Source organism: Pteronotus mesoamericanus, unplaced genomic scaffold, assembly GCF_021234165.1.
Source record: "Pteronotus mesoamericanus isolate MK-2021 breed Mesoamerican mustached bat unplaced genomic scaffold, CSHL_Meso_final contig_182, whole genome shotgun sequence".
NCBI classification, from domain to species: Eukaryota; Metazoa; Chordata; class Mammalia; order Chiroptera; family Mormoopidae; genus Pteronotus; species Pteronotus mesoamericanus.
In genome coordinates, this window is record NW_026555078.1 from 23,610,808 (window position 1) to 23,637,531 (window position 26,724).

Here is a 26,724-nt window from a genome sequence, read left to right on the forward strand (position 1 = left end):
TACTCTATTTCAAAGACATGCCATCAATCTGTCCTGAAGTTTGGTATTTTTTTTTAAATTCAACCTTCTTCATAATCATTTTGATGTCCTTCATCTATCTGTGTTATTTCACTTCATTCTTTTTCATTCTTAGAATACAGGGTCTTCTAAATCTCACATGGCCTTCTGTAGCCTTTCAAAAAGTTTATAATTTCTTCTCCTAATACAGTACCTTGAACTTATCCATCTTTTGTGTTTATTATGTAGTTTCCCAATGTCGTTGCCATTGATTTAATTTCCTGTTGGACAGCGGTACTAAAAGTTCTGAGTGCACTTCTAGGTAAATACCCAAAATAATGAAAAGAAAAACAGATATCTGCATACCAATGTTCATAGCAGCATTGTTCATAATAGCCAAAAGATGAAACAACTCAAGTGTCCAGATGAATGAAAAAACAAATTGTGGTATAAATATACAGTGGAATAGTAGTCTCAAAAAAGAATGAAATTCTAATATATGCTACAAAAATGAATGAACATTGAAAATATAATGTTAAGCACAAGTCAGACATAGGAGAACAAAAATTGTATGATTCCACTTATATAAGGTGTCTGGAATAGGCAAATTCAAAATCAGAGGCTGTAGGAGGAAGAAATGGGGAGTTATTGTTTAATGGGTACATAGTTTCTGTTGAGATGATAAAAAAAGTTATAAAAGCAGGAATGTGATGGTTGCAAAAAAAAAGTGACTGTACTAATGCCACTGAATTGTACACTTAAAATTAGTTAAAATAGTAAATGTTATGTGCATTTTACCATAATAAAAGTTACTGAAATATTATTAGAAAAAATAAATTAAAAAAACCCCATCCATATCTTTTTTCTATATTCCCTAAATTTATAACTTTCTTTTTAACTTTTTCCTTTTTTTATTTCATTTTTAGAAATAAATAAAACAAAATTTAATATGGATATTAAGCATTTACTATACTTCAAGCACAATGATGTTACAGATATGTACACACATACATATACACTTGTATGCAAGCATACATACCATACTTTAAATCTCCTTAGACTCTTTAAATTATTTGCAAAATCTCCATTACTTGTTTGATCTTGTCTTTTATTTAAATATCAGTGATTAAGACAATAGGCTTTACAGTGCAGATAATTTTTTATTCCAAGTACTTTTAGATGCCAGGTACTCAGCAAATAATGGGAGCATGTCAATTTTAAAAGTTTACCCAAACACAAGAAAAAAAGGAAGGAAAGAAAAGGAGGGAAAGGTAAGTATATCAAAAGGATCTCTAAAGAATTGATACTATGTAAATTATGGGGTGGCTGAGAAGTGATATTCTCAAAGGAAAAAAATGGATCAGAGTGGAAAATTACTTTAATCCTAACTACAAAAAACTGTAAGTAAATTTATTATTTTTAGAGGTGATACTTTTAAATTTTAAATAAAATTAATAGTAGTAATCTGTTATCATGATGCCCTGGAATATTAGGGAAAAATTATTAAGAGATTCCATACACAAGGAACAAAAGTACATAATATATGACGTGAAAAGGCAACTGAAGCAAAGATAACAAATGACTTAGAAAGAAGTATATTTCTAACTAAAGAGAAAAATGTAGAGTTGCATAAAAAAGCTGAAAGGATTGAGGTAATGAATTTAAAAGTCAGTTTAGGAATAAAGTGGACTGGACTGTTACATAGTGAAGCGTTTTTCTATTTATAAGGTATGTTTGGACAATATGTAGGCAACACTTAAAAATAAAATCTGATCAGGGTAAGATTACAGAGGAACAATGCCAGTGATTTATCAGATGCAGAGAAGTAAAAAGGAGGTAATATGGGCCAATCAGCATGTTTCAAGGCTGAATACATAGGAGATAAACATAATACTTCAAGTTAATTAATGGGGCAGCCATGTGCATTAGATAGAGGAGACAGTAGTCAAGCAAACTCAGTCAGCAGTCCAACTTAGTGGCAGAAGGCAAGTAGAGAAGTGCTAAACAAGCTGAACCTACATATAATATTACAGGCATAGTTTGGGCAGGGCAAGATCAGGCAGGCAGATGGTATAGGAGTATGGTAGGAGAGCCGATAGAGAACGCTGGGCAGTCTAAAATGCTAAAATAGCAGATGGATATGGCAGTAACCAGGCCATTTGCTGATGGACAAAGCACCAGTGAGTAAAGAATGCAAATCAATCAGCAGATGTGTAAAGTAGGGCAAAAAAGTTGAGGAAAAAAAATCAAATGCAGTCAAAGCAAGAAGACAGAATAGCAGAGAGGCAATGGCAGATCTTCAGAAGCAGTTGGGTAGGGAAGTGAAAAGCTGTCAGCAGGGGAACAAAACACCATTCAGGAAAAAATGCACTGAGAGTGAAGCAATCTCCTGAATTTGGTGTCTTCAATCTAGGAAACAGTAACCAATAAACTGCATATGAGAATCCACAAGAGAACAGCACACAAATGGAAATAGCCAATGGATCTGAACTCTACTGCCCAGGGATACAGAATGACCCTAGAACATAGATACATAACAATCCACAAAAAAATAAAACAGATGGGAAAAATGGGTCCAAGCATTTTTATAATGATAAAAAAAACCAAAACACTAAAAATTATTAATCTGGAAATGATTGGCTGGGATTGAAGTCTTCGCTTACCCCTTTCTGGAGCCCACAAAATGGGAATGTTGGGAATTTCTGCAGCAGAAAAACAGAAGAGAAAAGGGATTTCTGACTCCCAGTTTGAGGAAAGCAGATCAAATTCAGGGCTGTATGAACTGGCTCATGAAAATAAAAACCAGCCTGAACCTTCTCCCTTCCTCAGAATCAAGCCATTTCTGAGGTTTGGGAAAGGTTTAGGAAGCCCTCACCCCATCATTTCCCACAACCTCCCCTTTCACACTTACCTCCAGTGCAAACAGTTTCCAGCAAGGAGGTACTTGGGAAAATTCACTCCCATGTTTAACACCATGGCAAAATTTGAGAATGGCTTACTAATAGTACTACTTCTTGTGTAGGTCTGGTTTCTGATTCAGTGGGATCTCTTCCACCCTTTTTCATGTGTGAGCAGAGGGGACAGATTACTAGAAGCTGCCTACTTCTTTGAAAGTGAAAGGAAAAAAAAACAGGGGCAATAATACCAATAAAGAAATAGCAATACTAATCAGCACCTTGGTGATCTCAATTGTCAACTGCTTTAATGCCATTAAGATAGTCACACCTCAGTACTCGTCAGCTCTAGAACTTGTCAAACTCTGTACTCATTGCATTTTGACAAGAAAAAAATGTTTCAATACCCAGCACTTGTTAGGGACTCACCACATTTGCTAGAACTTGTAAGAGTCATAATGCTGCCTGCAGGAGAAAATGCTTCAGTTGGGTACTCATTGGCTTTGGCACTTGTCATGAGTTTCAGAATGAATTAACTATGAGTACCAACTTACCACTGTATCTCTAGCCCAGACTTCTCTGAACTCCAGATGCACACATCTAACAGCCAACTTAACATCTCCACTTAGATACCTTAAAGACAGTTCAAGTTTCCATGACCAAAGTAAAACTCCTGATCTTCCTCTTCAAACCTACTCTTCCCAGTGTTCTCCATTTCAGTATATGGTAACTTCATCCTTCCAACTGCCCAAGTCAAAATCCTGGTTCTTATACTTGACTTTTCTTATTCCACGTATTATTTCTACCTTCATATCAGTAATGTATTTCTCACTACCTCCACCTCTATCACTGGTCTAAGTCACTATCGTTTTTCACCTGGATTATTTCAATAGCTTCCTAAATGGTTTCTCTGTTAAAATATAAGTCAGTTCATGCCACACCTCTGCTCAAAACTCTCCATTATTCTAACAATGACATGCTGGTTCTACTCGATCCATGGCTTGCTTCCTCTCCTACTTTAATGTCACCTTATTAATGAAGCCCTTCTGCGATGGCCTTATTTAAAATTACAATCCTCTTTCCTGACTGCACTACCTACCCACTTTCCCCGGTTTATTTTTATCCATATTACTTATCACCATCATTAATACTATACCTTTCACTTGTTTATTTATATTTGTGCTGCCCTACGAAAATGTAAATTGCCACGAGGCAGGGACTTTTACTTCTTCATTTATTGCAGTATTCCTAATATCTTGAATAGTACCTGGCATATATAGTAGGCATTCAGGACATATTAGAGTCTGTGAAGTGTTAATTTCTTATGGGGCACTTCCTTCTCTGCCTGAAATTCTCAGAACATTCTCTTGAAAGCTCAAGAACTATGGGCTTTTAATTTTACAGAGCAGATGCTAGTATACTGTAGGATAGGAATGCACTAAAATAGGGGTTGGCAAACCATGGCCAATGGAACAAACCATACCTGCTGCCTCTTTTTCTTTTTTTGGCATGGCCTGCAACCTAAGCTTGATCTTTACATTTTTAAATGATTAGAAAAATTCAAAAGAAATATATTTCACAACACATGAAGATTATATGAAATCCAATCTCAGTGTTTATAAGTAAAGTTTGATCAGGGCACAGTAAAGCCCATTCATTTATATCATCTTATGGCGGTTTTTGAACTGGCAAAGGGGAGCAGTTATGATAGAGACTATATATCCCACAAAACCTAAAATATTTGCTGTCTAGACCTCAGAAGAATAAGTTTTCTGACCTGTCCTAAGGCATTTTTTTGGTTTGTTTAGAAAGCAAAGAAAAATAACTAAAATTCAAACAAAGATAAACTACAGCATTATTGTTACTACTGTTGTTATTGTTGTTCAAGGTAAACATGAGGGAAGGTCCATTTATACCAGGATTTGTTTTCAATATATATAAAAGCAGCCCTCTCATTTCTTTAAATTTTATTTAATATTGATGGTGATATTCATTCATCAATCCACCACACAGAGAAGCCCCATCTTAAGAGACAGGGTATAGTATAGGAAAGTCCTGAAAAATGGCAAAAAAAGAAGAAATGAGAGAAGAAAGTATTAGGGCCCACAAATAAATCTCATATCAAAGTATCATAATACCCTGTTTAACAATAATGGGAAATTGGCATCATGTGAATCTCTTTTGAACCTCATCAATGGGGTTATAATAAAGTGGCCTCATGATAGTCGAGGTTTGTATACAATGTAGTCTTAAATCGTAGCAAACAATAGACACATTGTAAGATTCCATTATACTTATATAATATTCAAAACTAACATCATCTTCTTATTGGCTGAAATGCCTACACTTTGTAGAAAAGTATTTTTAAAATTTAAAAAACTGACCTATCTTCTCAGTACATAAAGTTTTATTCTAAGAATTATTACATGAAAGGATATTATATCATATGCTACAATCAAACTATGGAAAGTGGTGAAGAAGGTGAGGGGAAAACACACTTAAATTATTCCATTGATATCCATCACTATAATACTATCTTCAATCTTCATATTGTAGTATAACTTATTTCTTCTTATATCAAATTGGTCCTTCAGCACAATCAATCTGCTGCTTCTGCATTATTGCCTTTGACCTTTGCGCTCTCTCCTCACTCTCTCTCTCTCTCTCTCTCTCAGTGAAACTGACAACAGTTCATTTGCAGAATCCACACTTCAAACAGCTTAGTGCTTCTTCCTCCTCAGCATCTTTTGAAGGAATTTAGATTCTTCCTGTAAATTCGCATCGGTGCGTCTGTCATTAATGACTACCTGAAATGGTTACTCCCTCCATTGGACATTTGTCCTCCATTCTTTAATAGCAGCCATGTTCTATCCAAGTTCCAATATGAGGAAATAATACTTGTAAAATTATTAGAATAATTCCAAATAGTTTATTTTTTTATATAAATCTGCTTTCTGACTCTCTATCAGTTCCCTGTAAGTTTCCTTTTTCAGCAGGCAATAACAAAATTATATTTTGCCCTTCTACTACAGTGATATCATTCTAAGAAGCTCAGAGGGTTTGATAGATAAAAAGTCATTTGTTGTCATTACAATTTGTGTGAAAAGCAACATTAAGTCCATTTTATAGGTGGAGATCTAATACAGAGAGGTGAGTACACATTCATGATTTCAGGCAGTAATAATTAAGAGATATCCTGAAATCTTCATTCCTGAAAATATCTCTCTAGATAAATATGCTTTAGCACTTGTATTTGTAATTTATTTAATGATATTTAGTTGGCAATGTCTTAGCATATATTTTGCAAAACTAAACTTAGTCATATATGCCAGCATCTGTACATTTTATGAGAGTACGCTTACAAGGGTGAGCTGGAAAAATGATTTCAAGATTTTATCATTCTGGCAAATTCAAGGTAAAAAAACTCCCAATATTTAGCGTGTCATCTCTGTTTCTTTTAATTTTTCCACAACTACACTTTTAACTTTAACTTTAATTGTAAACTTTAGGTGCTATCTTACTTATTTTTCCCCCAGGGAAAAATTCTGTCAGTGTTTATTCAACCATTATCTACTTATTTTTAAAGCTAAAGCTCTTTGTAGTTATATTGCAGGTAATAATAGCAAATATTTATGTAGCAAATAAATATTGTTTTTACTTACATTAATTTACATAATATAACTGCCTTATGAGGGAAGAACTTTTATTCTCTCCATTTTACACATAATAAATATAGGAAGTTAGTAAAGTTGCATAAGGTCACACACTAGTAAGATGTGAATCTAGTATTCAACACACATAGTCCGTGCTTTTAACCTCTATGTCATAGTTCCTCATATATGGTTAAATGGGCAACACTACTTAAGAGCTCTATTTAGACATAGATTTTGTCATAATAAATATATTTGTATTTTACTGATATAATCTCTCTTCCCCATAAGACCCCCAAAAATCTGGGTATATATTCTGGTACAGTGTAGGCATGTGATTAAGAAATATACTTAAGAGAAAATAAAGACAGTACTTTATTTATAGCTCTTTATACATGAAATTTTTTTTTTTTAAGATTTTACTTATTTTTAGAGAGAGGGGAAGGGAGGGAGAAAGAGAGGGAGAGAAACATCAATGTGTGGTTGCATGCCGCACATCCCCTACTTGGGGACCTGGCCTGCAACCCAGGCATGTGCCCTGACTGGGAATCGAACCAGTGACCCCAATGGTTCACAGGCCAGCACTTAATCCACTGAGCCACACCGACCAGAGCTATATATGAAATTTTTATTTTTGCCTTATATTCAAAATTCTGACCTTGAGTATCAATGTGCTTTTTCCCTCTTTAGTGTGGAAATAAGAAATGCGAGCCTTTCTTTTTTTTATTTTATTAATTTATTTACTTTTTAAATACATTTGTCTCTGCCTTCCCCCCCCCTTTCCCTTGCCCCCTCCCACCTTCCCTCCCTCAGCTCTTCCCCTTTGGTTTTGTCCATGAGTCCTTGCTATATGTTCCTTGACTTTCCCCTTCCCTTCCCTTTCCCTGCCCCCCCCCTTCCCTCTTGTCTCTGTTGATTTCTTTTCCTTTCAGTGTTGCTGGCCATATTTGCCTTGCTTCTTTGCATTCTTGGTTAGGTTCCGCTTATAGGTGAGATCATATGGTATTTGTCTTTCGCCCCCTGGCTTATTTCGCTTAGCATGATGCTCTCCAGTTCCATCCATGCTGTTGCGAAGTTTAGTACTTCTTTTTTTCTTTCTGCTACGTAGTATTCCATTGTGTATATGTACCATAATTTTTTGATCCAATCATCTACTGATGGGCATTTAGGTTGCTTCCAACACTTGGCTATTGTAAATTGTGCTGCTATGAACATTGGGGTGCATAGGTTCTTTTGTATTGGCGTTTTGGTGTTCTCAGGGTATAGTCCCAGCAGGGGAATCGCTGGATCAAAAGGCAGTTCCATTTTCAGCTTTCTGAGGAAATTCCACACTGCTTTCCATAGTGGCTGCACCAGTCTGCATTCCCACCAACAGTGGACTAGAGTTCCCTTTTCTCCACAGCCTCGCCAGCACCTGTTGTTTGTGGATCTGTTTATGATGGCCATTCTGACCGGTGTGAGGTGGTACCTCATGGTGGTTTTGATCTGCATTTCTCTAATGGCTAGTGATGCAGAGCATCCTTTCAAATGCCTCTGGGCCCTCTGTATCTCCTCCTTAGAAAAGCATCTGCCCAGGTCCTTTGCCCATTTTTTGATTGGATCGTTTGTCTTCTTGGAGTAAAGTCGAGTGAGTTCTTTGTATATCTTGGAGATCAAACCTCTATCTGATGTATCATTAGCAAATATATTTTCCCAAATGGTTGGCTCCCTTTTCATTTTGCTGATGTTTTCTTTAGCCGTGCAGAAGCTTCTTATTTTGATGAGGTCCCACTTGTTTATTCTTTCCTTTATGTCCCTTGCTTTAGGAGACATATCAGTGAAAAAATTGCTGCGTGGGATATCTGAGAGTTTCCTGCCAATGTTCTCCTCTAGGACTTTGATGGTGTTGCGACTTATATTTAAGTCTTTTATCCATCTTGAGTTTATTTTTGTGTATGGTGTCAGCTGATGATCCAATTTCAATTTTTTGCATGTAGCCATCCAGCTCTCCCAACACCATTTGTTGAAGAGGCTGTTATTGCTCCATTTTATGCTTCTGCCCCCTTTGTCAAATATTAGATGTCCATAGAGACCTGGGCTTATTTCTGGGCTTTCTATTCTGTTCCACTGGTCTATGGGTCTGTTCTTGTGCCAGTACCAGATTGTTTTGAGTATAGTGGCTTTGTAGTAGAGTTTGATGTCCGGTATTGTGATCCCTCCTACTTTGTGTTTCTTTCTCAAAAAAAAAAAATAAATAAAAAAAGAAAAAAAGAAAAAAAAAAAAAAAAAAAAAAAAAAAAGAAAAAGAAAAAAAAAAAAAAAAAGAAATGCGAGCCTTTCAAAGTAATACTTTTAAATGTAATGTTACTTCCTGCCCTAATTACTTCATCTAAATGGTTTACTTTTGTACCTGTAACTTTCATTGGTACAATTATACTAAAGAACTTTTCTTTTTAATGCATAAATAAAGGAGAGAGTAGCTGTCTCGAGAAAGTCTGTGGCTAGTGGAAAAAATGAGTGCAAAAATAATACTAAGGTCAGTGGACTTAAGGGAGAAATGTATTATTTACCTTTGAACATTAGAATTGTCATGCAAAAGAGAAATTTACCTTCTTTTGTGCACTGTAAAGGGCAGAAGTAGGACTATTAGGTAGAAATTATAAGGCATCAGGTTTCAGTTTGATATGTTTAGACTTTTGAACAATTAAAGTTCCACAAATAATGAATTCCCAGAAGGAAGAAGCAGTGACTAAGATGTTCAGGCAAAGGCTGGGAATGATAAAAAGGACATGCTAGGACTTTGAACACAACATCTCCTCAAAGTGAGAAATTATAACTTCTCGATTATTATACTGTTTATAATTTTATAAAAAATGCTGAGTCAAGATTCAACATGGAAGAAATCTATGATAAGAAAATATTCCTTGATTGTCTTAATTGTAAGATCACTATTAATTGAAAAGGTTTCCAAACAACAAATCAAAATTGGAATTTTGTACTTCACAGCAGTTTAAATTTTATATGCAAACAATGGGGTGGTTAGTAACTAGGTTTGCAGATTACAACAGGACTTTAAAAAATAAAAAAAACAGGGCATGAAAATAATCTTCAAAAAGAATGTTAGAGCTGAGGAATGTATTGATGTGCATTCGAATAAATTCCAATTCTCAAAAGGGTCTATTTTTAGAGAGCTTTGATGGCATGGATTTACTGTGTTGATAGTAGACTTTTGAATCTGGCTTCTAAAGAATCTCTGAATAATGACAGTTGCTGTTTTTCATCTCTACAGATGGTCCTCTAGCTGTTCTAAGAAAGAGATTAAAATAACATAGGTCTAATTTATCCATCCTTCTATGTAAAGTGAATTCTCTGCTCTTGCCAGAAAGATATTCTTAATTGTATCTTCCTCTGTAGCTTGATATATGTTTCTCCTTCTTCTTTACTATCAGTAATGTTCTCTTCTCTCCTAATCTAAACACTATTTTTCTCCTCAATTATAGCTTAAATTCTATTTGTATAAAAATTTCCCTGATGGCTCTCTCTTAATTTTTCCTTTTAAAGACATCTTTTGACCTGAAATGGCTGAACATTTCTGGTACTAGCTTTACATTCTTTGATTTGTAAAGTGACTATTTTAGGAGTACCTGTACCTTAGCATTCATTCATTAAGGCTCAAAGTGCTTGATAATTTCTTGTTAAATGGAACGAAGACTACAAATGTTTTCTTTGAGATAGTAACTGCTTTTCAATGCATAATGCAAAATGATTATAAACCCCAAGATAAAGTGGGCTATCACAAAAATGTTATCCTGAATATCACATATCTGAGCCATTTAAAGCCGTATTCCAACAATTTTAAACTACAGAGAGATAAGAGACCTAAAACAAAATAGTCCACATTCATCATATCATATAGATTATAGAAATCTGTATTATTATTCCTTTGCACTGTACCTTAGCTAGTGGGAAAAATGTTGACTTACATTTTTACCTTTTTAGACATATCCACCAGATACGTTAGTAGCTAACATATCAGAAGTACAATGGTAAGTAGCAGATTTATTTGGCCCTGCCATGTCTAATTAGAGGTAATAGGTAATAACATTAATTAAATGAGAAAGAAAAAGGTTAAGGAAAAAAAAAAGTTTACCAAGCATCTAAAAGGTACCAGGCATTGCACTAGATTCTTTTATATGCATTACAGTCACTAGCTTGGATGACCTTGGGCAAGTCAATTAATTGATCTGTGTCTCAGTATCTCCATCTTTAAAACAGATACAACAGTACCTGCCTCAACGAATTAACATATGCTTAGAACAGCACCTGACACGTACTAAGTTCTATATACAAGAACTAGTTATTATTATTATTATTGGCTACTTTTATCTTAATAATTAGAAAAAAACCCCTTAAGAGGTAGGAATTAGCTAATTTAACGCATGAGAAAACTGAACTTTGAATAGGTTAATTTGCCTTAATTTCATACTTAGTAGTAGAGTTGGGGTTCAAATTCAGGTCTGACCTTATAGTTTTAGTGTTTCTACTATATCATATTACATGCCAAAATGTTTAGATAAAGATAGACCTAGAAACATATTTCCCATTTTCAAGATTACTTTTTCAAAAATTATAGAAAGAGCTCCTTAACTTGGCATGAAATATAACTTTCTCTGACCATAAAGTAGTGCTGTATTTTATTCAATCTAGTTTTAAATACTTCAGGAAAAAGGGTTCCTTGTATTCTGCTCTGTTATCCATTTCATAGTGTTGAGTTATCCTATTTATATAGAACAATTTTAAGATACTCAAAATCCTAGCTCGATATAGTTATTTTTAGCTTTATGTATAACAGGTATTTTATTTTAGTCTAAACAATCATAGAACTGTAAAATAAATATTCATAGAGTTCTAGAGTTCCAGTATATGACATTTTGCCAGGGAAGTAATCAATGTGTTCTAGGCAATACTTGAGAACAACTATATACAAGGTCCAGCACAAATAACATCTCTTTTTTATTACAAAATCTTTTATTACAAAATCATAAGCATGAAATACTGTAACATAACAATATCACACTCAAGCACACCATATGACATTTTAGGTGAAATGTTCAAATTAAAACTATAAATTATTACATCCATATTATAACCCTACCAACCACACACAAGCGTTACTTCTGCTGGACCCTGTATTTTAAATGACATATGTTAGAGACCAAATTCTTTCAAAAACAATATTATTGACTATGTTTTCTATGTTTTACTTATTTCCTGTGATTATTTTGTAACTACCAATTTGTGCTTCTCAGCCCCTTTATCTCAATATTGCAGTAAATACGCGTGGTGCCAGTTGGGGTACTGGAAATATTGAGGGGAACACTATGTATATCATTGTCTAACCACTAGGCTGTACACCTGAAACCAATATAAAATAAAATTGAAAGAAAAAGTTCTTTCAAAAACAGGAATTATTAAACATGGTGTTTTTGCTATGCTGCTTTAATATAGGAGAGTTTTTCTGATTGCTAAAATGTCAAATGTTAACTTTTAGGTGAAGTTGTTAACTGTCAATTTTCACCAATTTTCATAAGTCATTAACTGATAATCATTAACATATAGTCAGGGCAATTATGTCTCCTTCCTTTAACTTACACAGTATTTGTGTTTTTAAAGCATTATAACATAAGAAAGAAAAATGGTTAATGACTGCAAGAAATAACTGACATTATACTCTCACCTAAAGTTATAAAATATATAAATGTTAACAAGTTGATTCTAAAACAATTTTATAAAATAATTTTTCTGTGATTTGATATTTTTGAAAATGTTTCTCATAACCTAAGTGAAAAATATTTGTGGACAAGCTTAGCTCTGTTCTAAAGAAATAAAATATAAATATTACATAGACTATAAATAGAATATGACTTCTGGAAATCACAGTCTTTCCCTAGAAATTCATCCTTTGTACCAGATTATGAGTATTCTCCCCTTTCACCACTGGTAATTTTGTCAGATGCCTCTTCACTTACATAATGAACCATAAGCATCCTTTTAAATGGATATCCCTTATATCAAATTTATAGTTTTCTGAAATTTTTGCCATTCTTTCTTTTATTTCTATAATGACCAATTATATCAGGACATTTATTAGAAGGTATTGCTAAGAACAGTTAAAAATATTTTAAGGGTGAGATTTTACATACTGTATAATAAATCCATTAATTTAACCAGTTTTGAAAGTTGAAAATTTTATACATTATTTAGAATAAGGGATCATTTATTTTTGTTATGCTATGTTTTCTATTAAGACAATGGGACAATACATTTCATTATGGCAAAAAAGTGGGTTTTTTTGTAAGCTCCTTCTAAATTAAAAATTTGAGAAATGAAACCAAACATCATTTTAGATTACTAAAAAAGGTAAAAATCAATAAAAGTCAATTAAATATCAATTTAAAAAGCCAATTAAAATGTGAGTAAAGATGAATTACTGTTGTCCAACAGATCAGGGTCTGGCAAACTTTTTCTGCAAAGGCTCAGATGGTAAATATTTTATAGGCTTTGCAGGTTATAGTTTTGATTGCAAGTACTCAACTCTGCTTTTGTAGCCATAGGCAATATATAAATGAATTAGTGTGGCTGTGTTCCAATAAAACTTGATCTATGAATAGTGAAATTGAATTTCAAATAATTTTCATGTGTCACGAAATATTACTCTCCTTTTGATTTTTTTCCAGTCATTTAAAAATGAAAAATCCGATACAAATGGAGAGAGAATCAAGATGGTGGAGGAGTGAGTGGAAATCACACTGATTGACTCCCAGGACTAACCTGGAATTACAACTAAATTGTGGAGAAATCACCTGGAACAAACAACCGAACAACAGTGAGAGAGAAGCCTTGTAACTTCGGAGGCAGAAGAATTGGCTTTAGCGCAATCTAACGGGAAAGGAGTGCGGTAGTGACTTGAGAAGGTAGGCGGGGCGCCCACGGGTGGCAGCACCGGAAGGATACAGAAACGGCCAGTAGGATCCCCCTGAGAATAGCAGGATCTAAACCAAAAGCGGGGATCTCTAGCCCACAGCACCAGAGCCCAAAAAGTACATAGAAAACAGCCAACTGTGAAAAGCAGCAGGGTTGATCTCTGCCAGAGATGGGCAGCTGGAGACGCAAAGAACTGTTCAAAGGGCCAACACATAAATTTTTGAAGCCATATACTCTGATCTCTGGCAAAGGTAGGGCAGAGTGGGCTGGAGACACCTGAGGAGAGACTGGGGAAGGAGGCTAGGAGGAGAGAACTGAGAGAATAGACAGCAGGATCCCAGTTCAGACTCCTCCCCCATATGGTAGAAGTGTGAGAGGACTCAATAACCCGGCTCCCAGGAGGTGCTCGGCCCCACCGTGAGCTGTCTAAGGCACTCTGCTGAGTGCAGAGTGAATAGATTAACAGCTGAAGCAGACAGCCACAGACAATAGATTCCTAGAAGTCTCGAACAGGCTGCCTAATGTCAGACAGGGATGACATCTGACATCATCAGAGGCAGATCCAGAGAGTAAAAACAGAGGTCTCCAACCACAGAAGTTCACACCACAAAGTCAGGAAATCTAGACAGATCAACTTAAGAATCAGAAGCAAAAGAGAAGAGTCTCACAAATAATGCGAAGACAAAGAAATGCGCTCCACTAGAAGGGAAAGAAGGAATCCCCAGAAAGAGAACTAAATGAAATAGAGGCAAGTTAACTATCAGGTATTGAGTTACAAACAACAGTTCTAAGGAAGCTCAATGAGCTCAGTGAGCTCAGAGAGAATTACCAAAAATTACAGGGAAACTACGAGGAACTAACTGCAAACTATATCAGCATGAAAAAGGACATAGAAACTATCAATAAGAGGCAAGAGGAAATGAAGAATACCATTTCTGAACTGAACACAGTAGAAGGAATCCAAAGCAGGCTAGATGAAGCTGAGGACCGAATCAGTGAGCTGGAGGACAAGGTAGAAAAAAGCTCCCAGAAAGAACAAGAAAATGAAAAAAGACTAAAAAAGAATGAAGAGGCATTGAGGGAAATACAAGACAACCTGAAACGTAATAATGTCTGGATAATAGGGATACCAGAAGGAGAAGAGGATGAGGAAGGGATTGAGAACCTGTTTGAAAAAGTAATGATGGAAAACTTCCGTAGTTGGAGGAGAGAAAAAGTCACACAAGTCCAGGAAGCACAGAGGGTCCCATTGAAGAGGAACCCAATGAGGCACACTCCAAGACATATCATCATTAAAATGGCAAATAGCAAAGATAAACAAAAAATCCTAAAGCAAGCAAGGGAGAAAGAGGAATATAAGTAACATATAAGGGAGTCCCAATATGGCTAGCAGCTGACTTCTCAACAGAAACATTGCAAGCCAGAAGGGAATGGCAGGAAATATTCCAAGTAATGTAAAGCAACAGTCTGCAACCAAGACTGCTCTACCCTGCAAGGCTCTTAATTAAAATGGAAGGCGAAATAAGGAGTTTCCCAGACAAAAGAAGGCTAAAAGAATACACCTCCACCAAACCAACACCGCAAAATATGCTAAAGGGACTGCTTTAAAATGAAGAAAAAGTTTCTATGAATACTCAGTTCCTTTCAGAGTTGCCAATACTTGATATTACCAATATTTTTAATACTCATTAATCTGATTGTGACAATGATTTTATTTTATTTTTTCCTTTACTATTTGTTGAAACTAACCTGTTTTTGTATATTTCTTGCTTACTTCTATTAATTTTAAAAAAGCTTTAAATGACTTTTTGGTATTCTTTATCCATTTATTGATTAAGGGTTTGTAGAACTTTTTTCCCTAAAAACAAAAACAAAACTATTAACCATGTTTTAGATGGGTTGCAAATACTTTCCTATTCTATTCCGTGTCCTTTAACTTTTTATATGTAGATTACTATATAGTTAAATGTTTAATATAGACATACTGTCAATGTTTATAGCTTCTGGGTTTGAATATTTTACTTCAGGTCATGAAAAATATTAGTTCTATTTTCTCCTAAAACTCCTTAGAGTCTATATATTGATTTTTAATTCATCTGAATATTTCTTGTATAATGTGTGAAATAGGGCTCTATATTTGTTTTATTTCAAGTAATAGTGGTCCATGCACCTTATTTGCTGAATAAGCCTTATTTTACCCAATGATTTGAAATATCAACTTAATCATATATTATAATGTTAGACAGATATATATGTTTGTCTCGAGAATGCTCACTATACTTCATTGATCTACTTCACTATTTCCATGCTGGTGTCATGTTGGTTTAATTGCTGAGACTTTATAATGGTTTTAAATTTTTTTAGTATTTTATAATTAAGTTTGACATTTAAAAAAATAAAATCAATCTGCATTTAAGAAAGAAAGAGAGAGAGAGTGAGAGATGGAACTCCTACCTTCTGCAACAACATGGATGTAACTGGAGAATATGAAGCTACGTGAAATAAGACAGTTGATGAAAGACAAATACCATATGATCTCACCTATAAGTGGACTCCATTCAAGAAAATAAACTAATGAACAAAATAAATGACAGGCATGGAAACATGGAGCAGACTGAAAGTGACCAGAGGGGATGGGGAAAGAGGACAATGGTGGAAAGAAGGGGAAGGGACTAGACAAAGAACATGTATGAATGACTGTTGGACATGGACAACAGAGTGGGAATTGACTGTGGGAGCAGGGGGTGGGGGTGGGATGGGTGTAGGTGGGTAAAGGGGTAAAAACTGAGACAACGGTAATATAATAAACATGATTTATAAATTAAAAAAATAAAAATAAAAATAAAATAAAAAAATGTAAAAAAGAAATATAATAATAAAAGATGTTTCTAACAATGTTAAAAAAAAAGGAAATACCACGAATAATCATATGCCACCATATTAGAAAACCTGGAAGATATGGATTCATTTTTTGAAACATACAATCTTCCAAATCTGAATCAAGAAGAAATAAAGAATCTGAACGGGCAAATAACTGCTAATGAAATTGGATCAGTAAATCAGAAACTTCCAACAAACAGAAGTCCTGGACTGGATGGCATCACAGTTAAGTTACCAAACACTCAAAGAAAAATTAACACCTATCCTTCTTAAACTATTCCAAAAAATTACAGAGGAAAGAAGGCTCCCAGTCTTATTTTATGATGCCAGCATTACCCTGATTGCAAAATGAGACAAAGACATTATAAAAAAAAAATAAAAATTACAAGCTAATATAATTGGTGAAAATAGATGAAAAAAATCCTCCATAAAATATTAGGAAACCAAATTCAGCAATATATTAAAAAGATGATAACATCATAATCAAATGGGATTTATTTCTAGGATGCAAGGTTTTTTTCAATATATGCATATCAATGTATATCACAAACATAAGCATAATGAATGATAAAAATCATATGTCATACCAATAAATGCAGGAAAAGCACTCGACAAAAGCCAGCCTCCATTTGTGATATTAAAAAAAAATCTCTCAGCAAACTGGGAAGAGGGAACATATCTCAACATACTAAAGGCCATCTATGATAAACCTACACCCAACATCACACTCAATGGTGAAAAGCTCAAATTACTTTTCTTTGCATTCTAAACAAAATAAGGAAATTTACTTTCACCATTTTTAAAAAAAGATTTTATTTATTTCTTTTTAGAGAGAGGGGAATGGAGGGAGAAGGAGAGGGAGAGAGGCATCAATGTGTGGTTGCCTCTCATGCGCCCCCCACAAGGGACCTGGCTCGCAACCGAGGCGTGTGCCTTGACTGGGAATTGAACCGGTGACCCTTTGCTTTGCAGTCCAGTGCACAGTCCACTGAGCCACACCAGCCAGGGCTACTTTCACCACTTATATTTAACACAGATGGGAATTTTTAGCCACAGCAATCAGACAAGGGGAAAAAGGCATCTAAATTGGAAAGGAGGAAGTAAAACTGTTATTTGTTGAAGATGACATGATATTCTATATAGAGAACCCTAAAGACTTCACCAAAGAAGGAACTAGACAAGCAAGTTCAGGGAGCACAGGGAGTCCCAAGCAAGATGGATGCAAACAGGTCCATTCAAAGACACACCACAATTAAAATGCCAAAGGTTAAAGATAAAGAGAGAATCTTAAAAGCAGCAAGAGAAAAGCAGTTAGTTACCTACAGGGCCATCCCCATAAGACTGTCAGCTGATTTCTCAAAAGGAACTTTGAAGGCTAGAAAGGATTGGCAAGAAATATTCAAAGTCTTGAAAAGATGGTACCTACAGCCAAAACTGATCTACCCAGAAAAGCTATCATTTAGAATTGAAGGGTAGATAAAGAGCTTCCCAGACAAGAAAAAATTAAAGGAGTTCATCATTGCCAAACCATTATTATATCTGTGTTGCAGCCTCCCTAGGCTGGGCAGGTCCATTTGAGACTCAGGTAGACAGAAGAAAATGCATTGAGCCATGGGGATGCTTGATATGCCTTTATTTGGGGGAATCACACACACACACACACACACACACACACACACACACACACGAAAAAGAAAAATCCATTCCTTAGCTCACAGGACATACAAAAAGATGACAGGCTAGATTTGGCCTACAGGTCATAATTTGCCGACCCCTGTGAGAGATTAAAGTGAGGACAGGGACTACACCATACTTATTTTTTAACTCTAGCACCCATGGTATCGAATACATATTAAGAATTACAAATACCAAACTCGATGAATGAATGAGTGGATGAAAACTAAAATGTATTATAGTCTCTGATTTAACTCATTAATTCATGATCAAAACAATACATTAGTATACAATCCTGTATTCTGGTGTAGCCTAGTACTCAAAAGTGATGAAAGTTATTTTCACTTTATAAATATTAAGTAGCTTACTATTTTTTAATTTACCATAAGGTATTAAATATTTCTTTGCAATTATATAGATCTTTTTATACTTCTTAATCTTTTAGTCTCTTCCAGGATTTATGTCTAAAGGGTTTCACTTCCCCTCACTTATATATCCTTAATTATACTTTTACTTTACTTTTAAAAAATAATTAAAAACTCTTTATATAATAATACCTGTTCTGGAAATACATCATATTTAAAAGATAATGGGACATGAAAAGATAATGCTTTGTATAGTAATGAGTTCTTATATTCTATAGAAAATTATAATGGCTAGCATTTCACCAGTGCAATAGATTAAGCAACCTTTTTATAAGATCAAAGAAAATGCAATTTATTTTTTTTAAAAAAGAGCTTTTCATATGAAAATAAAACTTTAAGAAGTTGAAGAGTACGGATTATTATGTTATATGTTAGCTTTGACAGTATCTCATGTTTAAAGACAGGGAGCGGGCCAGCAGGCATGTTAACTATCAGATGAACTATATTCTAAGATACAAGGCCTAAAAACAGAAACAAATTCATAACTTAGAAAATCAATTGATTACATTATTCCTATAAAATATGTAAATAGGATATACTTTTCTAAACTTGCTAATTCTTATTTTTTTAATAGACCTGGGAAGAAATCTAAGCCTATTAAGTTTTTCATTTTCTCTACAGTTTACTGCCATCAATAACTTTAGAATGCTTTATTTCATTCATTAAGTTTGCCATTTCCCCCTTCATTATTTTCTAACAATACACACATCTTACAGTCATCCTTTCTGATTGTAGATCAAACTAATTATTGAAAATTACTCACTGTAAAATATTAGTACCTGAAGGGAGAAGTTTTATATTATTTTATCTTTACCATTAATATTTGTGTTGTCTATCAATAACTTCTGAATCTATTTAAAAATATTTGCAACCCTTAGTTTTATATAGGTAAATGTGGTCTAGAAGTAGTTTCCTCTCTCTTTAGGCATAACTATCTAAGACAAAAAAGTTAAAGACAAATAACTATATTATTACAAGCCCAAAATTATATTTCTAGATTCTGGAAATTTCAGTGTTGTTTTTAAATATTACAAGAATTGCAACTATTCATGGGTGTAGAGGAAATAGGAAATTAGTAGAAATATTTTGGGTGGCCCTATATTGTTTTCATGTTTATTTTTTCAGAGGTTTAACAGTCCAATGGACTTTTGCTGTACATAATCATACTATATGTATTTATAAATAAGATATAAAGTTAATCTACTAAAGATCAAGAATTCACAATGAGGTAATCACCTATTTTCAAAAACAGAGAATACATATTCATGTATATTTTTAAATCATTAAAAAAGCCTAATACAATGTTACCCAGTTATTTGCTATAGGTATATATGAATATAAGAATATAAGAGCAGCTCAAAGTTTTTCAGGCAGCTGAAGAATAAAGAGTTTCTCAAGATCATAGAAAGAGATAGACTCTTGTCAACTAACAGTATCCAAAAAAGGGAATCGAGGAATAAATAGATATTAGAATGGTAGAAATTCAAGACTCCTAATTTACATGAAGATGGAAAAAGTAAAATATGAAGCTTACTATATCGGAATTTAAAATAACAGGATTGTGACAATTTCATGGATATACTTTGAATCTAGTATAAGACTTTTTGTTCATTTGGCAGTTACATACAAAAAATACTATCAGATTTGTCCACTTGGTAGTTACATAGTAACTAATACAAAAATCTTTATGCCTTGTAAATTAACCCTTACATAGCACTAGCACTGAATCCTCATATTTACCCTGGTAGATAGGTACTTTTATTTCCCTCCTTTTGTAGGAATCTGAGGCACAGAGCAGTTTAGTCTATAGCCACCTTATTAGTAAATAGCAGAGCCAGAATTCAGAGGTTTGAATTTTCAACCTAGCATTTTGGTATTGAAGCTCCATGGAATACAATAATACTTAATTTTGTGGTATAAATTATTTCCTCATAATTAAAAATAATGTTTTCTGGTTATAACGAATTCATGGTAACTTTTTAATACTTTTCTGATGTGAAGATAAGTAATCTGAAAATATCAAACCATCACACATAAAAGGAGACATATAAACCTAATTTCATTTACTTCAAACACAACACAATACCTAACTCTAAAAATCAATGTCTTCACGTACATAGGCAATTTTCTTATAAACAAAACACAACACAAACGCATCTCTACAGGAGATAGCTTCCCTCCAACTGTACCCATTAAGTTAGTCTCACAGTTTAAAAGAAATGTAAAAATTGTTCAAAGGAGCATTTCCACTTAGGGCCCAGAAACTAAATAAATTATGAAAGGATGACTTCATTTTTAAACAGCTGAAGTTAAGAATTTCTCCATACATAAAGCCATTTTATTTATAAGCCTACTTATAATAGTATCCAAAAAATTTCTGTCATGACTTTTACATAGAATAGAAACTAAATTACAATTTGTTAAAAAATTTGTAATTTCATATACTAAAACGGTGGTTCTAAAATGTTTGGAAGCAGGGTCTATGGGCCAGTAATATCTGTATCACCTAGGGCTTTGTTAAAAATACAAAATCTTGGCTCCCATTGTAGATTTTACTGAATCAAACACTCTGTGGGTAGGGTCAAGGAATCTGTTTTAACAAGCCCACTGTGTGTGGTGCAGGCTAAAGTTTGAAAAGGACAGTATAATATTTAATAGGTGCAGAGCAAAAGTATACTGCTATTAAGAAGAGAGTAGATAAAATAGTGTATTGGTTGGAAAATAGAAAGACACAGTTGACATGAAGAAACTTAGTCAAGAAACACTTTTTGGGGGAGGTAAAGAAAACAATGTCACAAGCAGTTTAAGTTCGCATATAACTCTGAAAATGACACCTGGTTTATGGCTTCCTTTAAAAAAAAGGCTTTTTCCCCTGTACCATGAACACTGCCTACTCTTCATTCTTCTCCTAATTTTTCCCCTTGTGCAAAGGCTGAGGTAATGCTTGTGGCATCAATCCTAGATATTAATTCTGCTTTTTGACTTACTAAATTCACATTTAAAATTATAAAATATACCACCTTTTCTCATCAAAAGAGCTGTAAAACTGGTATAAATATTCTTTTACAACCATCCTACAGTGCTTTAAGACTAGTGACAAGTGTATCTAAAGAAAAGAGAAATCAGATACATTTTGAAGTATATTAAGAAAGCACATCAGACCAGATGCCATGCTAACAGTCAGAGTTCTGTTATCGCCTTCTTTGACAATATGCCTGAATTTTAGCTGATAACCAGAGACCACTGAGCAAATGCAGAAGTATCTTCTGGACCAGCTTGCTCTTCCTCATATTCTATCATTTCTAGTTTAAGTATAAAGAAAAAAGTCAAGAAACATTTTTTTTAGATAACTTTTCACAGCAAGTTTTTCACATCCTTAGTGCATAAATAGTTTACTCCTTGAATATGAGAAAAGCATACTCTATCTCACCTCTGGAGTGACATCTCGTGGTGCAAACCCTGTTCCTCCAGTTGTTAATATCAAATTAAGTTCCTTTTCATCACACCAATCTATCAGGGTTTCCTGAAAGAAAACAGTAATAATGTCACATGCAGAAGGATGCTCTTGTCTGCTCAAAACATCCATATACTCAAATACATTATGTATAGTGAAGAAAAACAGAGTCAAGAATAAACAAAAATTTTGAAGCACAATTCATGGGACAATTTCACTGTTAATGAAAACACTGCAGTTTTGGGAACTTTATTTTACTTATGGAAAGTAAGGATGCAAGCTTCAAGTTCTTGAAAGTAAATGAAACACATTTACTTTTAAAGAAATACTGTAAGTTTATAATTAATGTTTGTTATGTACTCATATGGTATATCTAAGTTATTTAAAAATATTTTATTTTTTTAAGCTATTACAGTTATCCCAATTCCTCCCCTTCACATATCTAAGTTCTTTTCAGCCATTCAAAATATATTCAGGTTTAAAAAAATGAGCACTATCTATATGTCAATTATATGATCTCATTATTAAAAACCACACCAATCCCACCGTGTAAATATTCATACTTCAATTTCATACTTAAAGAAACAGACTCATTCATTTTTCATTAATGTCTTCTGAAAGATCAAGAAACGTATTTGCTCATGGGCTCAGAAACTAGAAGGAGAAAGAGCCAGGATTCAAACCAGATCTGTGGGATCCTCAATGTATGTTCCCCTATATTCTGCCTGAGATTGTCAATATTTTCTGTTAAGCTTCAAGTTCTTTAGGAAGTTTTACAATATTTTGGGATTTATTTTACATGGTTGCCTTAAATAAAAGATGTAGGAATAAGTGATTGTTTACAGTTTCCCCCATCCCCCCACAATACTATGACACTTATAGAGGTTAATATTACAGAATTATACACTATAAAGTTTTGGAGTTAGTAGAGACCTTAGAACATTTGGCTCTTCATTTTTTAGATAAGGCAATTGAAGTACAAAATGATTAAATAATTTACTCAGTTACCCAGATACTTTTTAAAGAAGTGGAATTACGATCTGTGTCAGCTTATACTATTGATAATTCTATTAATTTATTCTAGATTTTAGCTATTTATTTAAAAAAACTATTAAGTGCACATTTAAATTGTTTCATTATCTTTGTGATTTTGTCAAATGGTTGTTAAGAGCAGATTACTATTACAATAATCATTTAATCAGACTTTATAAATGTTTTTCATCAGTATGGTTTTCTCAACCTTACTTGATAACAATACATTAGTACTTTCACTACTGCAAGAAATAGAAATGAGTAGATGCAACTATATCACATGCCAAATTATCCAAATATAATTAATTTGTGCTTGGGAATATGCAGTCTTTTATTCTGAGTTAGGGTAACCTGGTTCCACATTCTGCAATCATCATAACAATATGGAAACTCTGCATTGTGATGAGGACATAGTTTCCTCAATTCTTTCACAGAACATCAATAATTTGCTTCTAATGAGATGAAATCTCACTAGAACAAGTTAAGAACTTGGCAAAGTATTTAGCACATAATGAGTGGTGAATAAATGGTTACTTTTGTTCTTTTCAATATAATTTATGTCACAGTTATACTAAATATGAACATTCTCCACAACCTTAATCACCTTAGAAAACCCAAACAGTGTCAGGGTTCATAGTAATACTTTCATCACTAACTTTGAAAGACCAATAATTGAAATGTCCTATTTTATATTATTTTATTTTAAAAAAATTTTATGTATTTATTTTTCGACAGAGGGGAAGGGAGGGAGAAAGAGAAGGAGAGAAACATCAATGTGTGGTCATTCTCACGCGTTCCCAACTAGGGACCAGGCCTGCAACCCAGGCAGGTGCCCTGACTGGGAATCCAACTGGCGACCCCTTGGTTCGCAGGCTGGCACTCAATCCACTGAGCCATGCCAGCCAAGACTGAAATGTCATATTTTAAAGGAAAGAACAGATATAAAACAGAATAATCAAGTAACTTATTTGATTTAAGAGGTACATCTTTTGACCTTTTTATCCTATTTTTCCTTAAGGTCTTTCCTGAGCTTAAGTGGCAGATCTTATTCATATCTGTACTCTTCCGTGATCTTTATATAGTAGGTAAGCTAAATAAATGATGATGATTCTACTAACATTAAAGTTTGTTCTAAGACTAATTGGACCCCTGAAGGGGACTTTGGAATAAATAATTAAAACCATGTAATAATAAATCATACATATTATTTCAAGATGACTCTAATAGAAATAATTAAAACCATATAATAGTAAATCAAACACATTATCTCAATATCTAATAGGAATCTTTAAGAAATCTACTTCATATAATAAATGCAGTTTCAGGCTTTCTGGAGTCAAGTATTTGCTATATAGGAAAAGTGAATGGTTGAAGTATGGAAAACAAACAAATGGGAACTATAACACCACCAGTTTGAGAGTAATTCAATATTAGGAATTCAATATATTTCAGTCAAAATGGTAAGGGCTTTTAAAACGGGAGAGAACCATTTGTCTCTTTAGTATACTAAGTTGAGTCCTTGAGGTTGTTAAACACTACTGAGAACAATCTTTGCACATAGTATATACTGGTAGAGTCTTCAAGTTTTGCTTGTGTGTGTATTACCTGCAACACCATTCCTTTTCTACTATGGATAATATACATGTTTCCTTGGTTTTTAAATCTAGGTTGACTATATTGTGGTCCAGTGCTAAAGAACTCCCAGCAAGTAAGGACAAATCTGCTTATCCTATAAGAAAATGGCAAGAGTATTAATTCCTATGTTATAAAGATATCACACTAAATAAGGAACATTTATGTGACCAGGCTGATAATGAACAACTTATGATCAAAAAGTTTAGTAAGCTTTTTGTGAATTCCATGAGCAATATAGCCAATAGAAATATTGAAACATGCTGCTTTCATCTTTATATTGATTTTCTCTCTCACAGACTCCTGATTCTTTTATTCAAGTCAGGAGATTTCATTAGAGCAAGGGTCTGTGTTCTTATCATGGTTCATGGTTTATATTTCCTGTAAGATCATATCCAAAACTATATACTTATGAGGATTTTTCTGAGGGGAAGGGAGTGGGCAAGATATTCATAATCTCAAAAAAACTGAGTATAATTCCTCTAGCAGGCCATATGTTTACTCAGGCAGTACCGACATAATGCTTAGTAAACAGTGTAAAGGTGAATATGTATCCAGGTGACATAATTTAGTATTTCTTGGCTATCTTCTTATTGCCTGACCCCAGCACATCCTGATTTGTCTCAAATACATTAAGACCAGGAACTGTAAAGCTAATTATACATACTTAAAATCTGTATTAAATTATTACTTACCAGTCCTTTAATCTTTTCTATTTTGTCACTATTTTGCATATCCCATGAAATAGGCTTACTTAAAACACTGTGTACTTGTGTGAGTTCATAATTTTTTTAAAAGAGCTTTATTGAGATATATTTCACATATCATAAAGCCAACCTTTTAAAATACACAGTTCAGTGATTTTTAATATATTCACAGTGTTGTACAACCATTACCACAATCTAATTTTAGGACATTTCAGCACCCAAAAAGAAACCTGGTAAACATTAGCAGTCACTCTTATTCTTATTGGGAGTTCTCAAGCAACCACAAATTTACATCCATGAAACTGGAAAGATAAAATATATGGTCTTTTGTGACTGGTCTCTTTTACATAATAATGTTTTCAAGGTTTATACATGCTGTAACATTTATCAGTATATCATTCTATTTTTATAAAAAATTTTTAGTGTGGTAAAAAATATTTATATAATAAAACTTGCCATTTTAATCATTTGTAAGTGTACAATTCAGTGGCATTAATTGAATTCACAATATAGTGCAACCATTACCACTAATCTATTTTTAAAACTGTGCACTACCCAGCCCTGGCTACGACTGCTCAGTTGATTGGAGTGCTGTTGTGTATAACCAAAGGGTTGCAGGTTTGGTTCCGGGTCTGGGCACGTAAGACCCTGTTGTGGGTGTTTATGGGAGGAAACCAATCGATGTTACTCTCACATTGATGTTTGTCTGTCTTCCCTCCTCTCTCTTTAAAAGCAGTGAAAAAAAAAATGTCCTCGGGTGAGGATAAAAAAAAAACCAAAAAACTTTTTCGTCACCACAAACAAACCAACATTCTTGATTCAGTGTTTGCTTGGTTGCTATAAACCTTTGACTGTTTTTTGAAACAGAGTTCTGAAAAAGTTGGTTCTAACAGATTCTGCTTGTTTTACAGTGTATTTTGTGGAGGGATGGGAGCTTGAAGCACTAAAACTAGCTATTCTACTACCTATTATTAATCTAAATCAATATGCTATATTACATAAGAAGTTTGCCAAGGTAAAACAATTCATTATCTTTAGTGTGGTCTCTATCTTATACCAAAATGTTTTTCCAGAGTAAGAATTCTGAATACTTCCCAATTTTTCTCTTATTTTACCTATAATTTCCACAGTATAGCTCCATTAATAAACACTACCAAAACTTTCCAAGTACAAATAACAAGGTATGAATTTTATTTGTTCAAAAGCTAATCCAATGTGCTTTAAAATTTTATTTAATAACACTGTATATTTATTACACAATTTCATTGCCATCAATTTTAAACTGGCTCATGTGGGACCCTGAATTTAAAGATAAAAAAGGTACTTTCAAAACACTTTTCTGCTATTGTATTTTTCAGTTCTAAAATTTTCATTTGGTTCATTTTAATAGTTTGCATTTTTTATGCTAAGATTTCA

General features: G+C 33.8%; 1 protein-coding gene across 6 annotated transcripts in view; it reads right to left on the bottom strand.

Moving 5' to 3' along the window:
- The window catches only part of GPHN (gephyrin), a 439,737-nt gene that overhangs the window by 241,332 nt on the left and 171,681 nt on the right, over nucleotides 1-26,724 (bottom strand). For all 6 annotated transcript variants that reach the window (XM_054567416.1, XM_054567420.1, XM_054567421.1 and 3 more), the window contains exon 4: nucleotides 21,914-22,006. In XM_054567416.1, coding sequence (XP_054423391.1) covers nucleotides 21,914-22,006 — 93 coding nt within the window. The remainder of the gene's footprint in view (nucleotides 1-21,913; nucleotides 22,007-26,724) is intronic.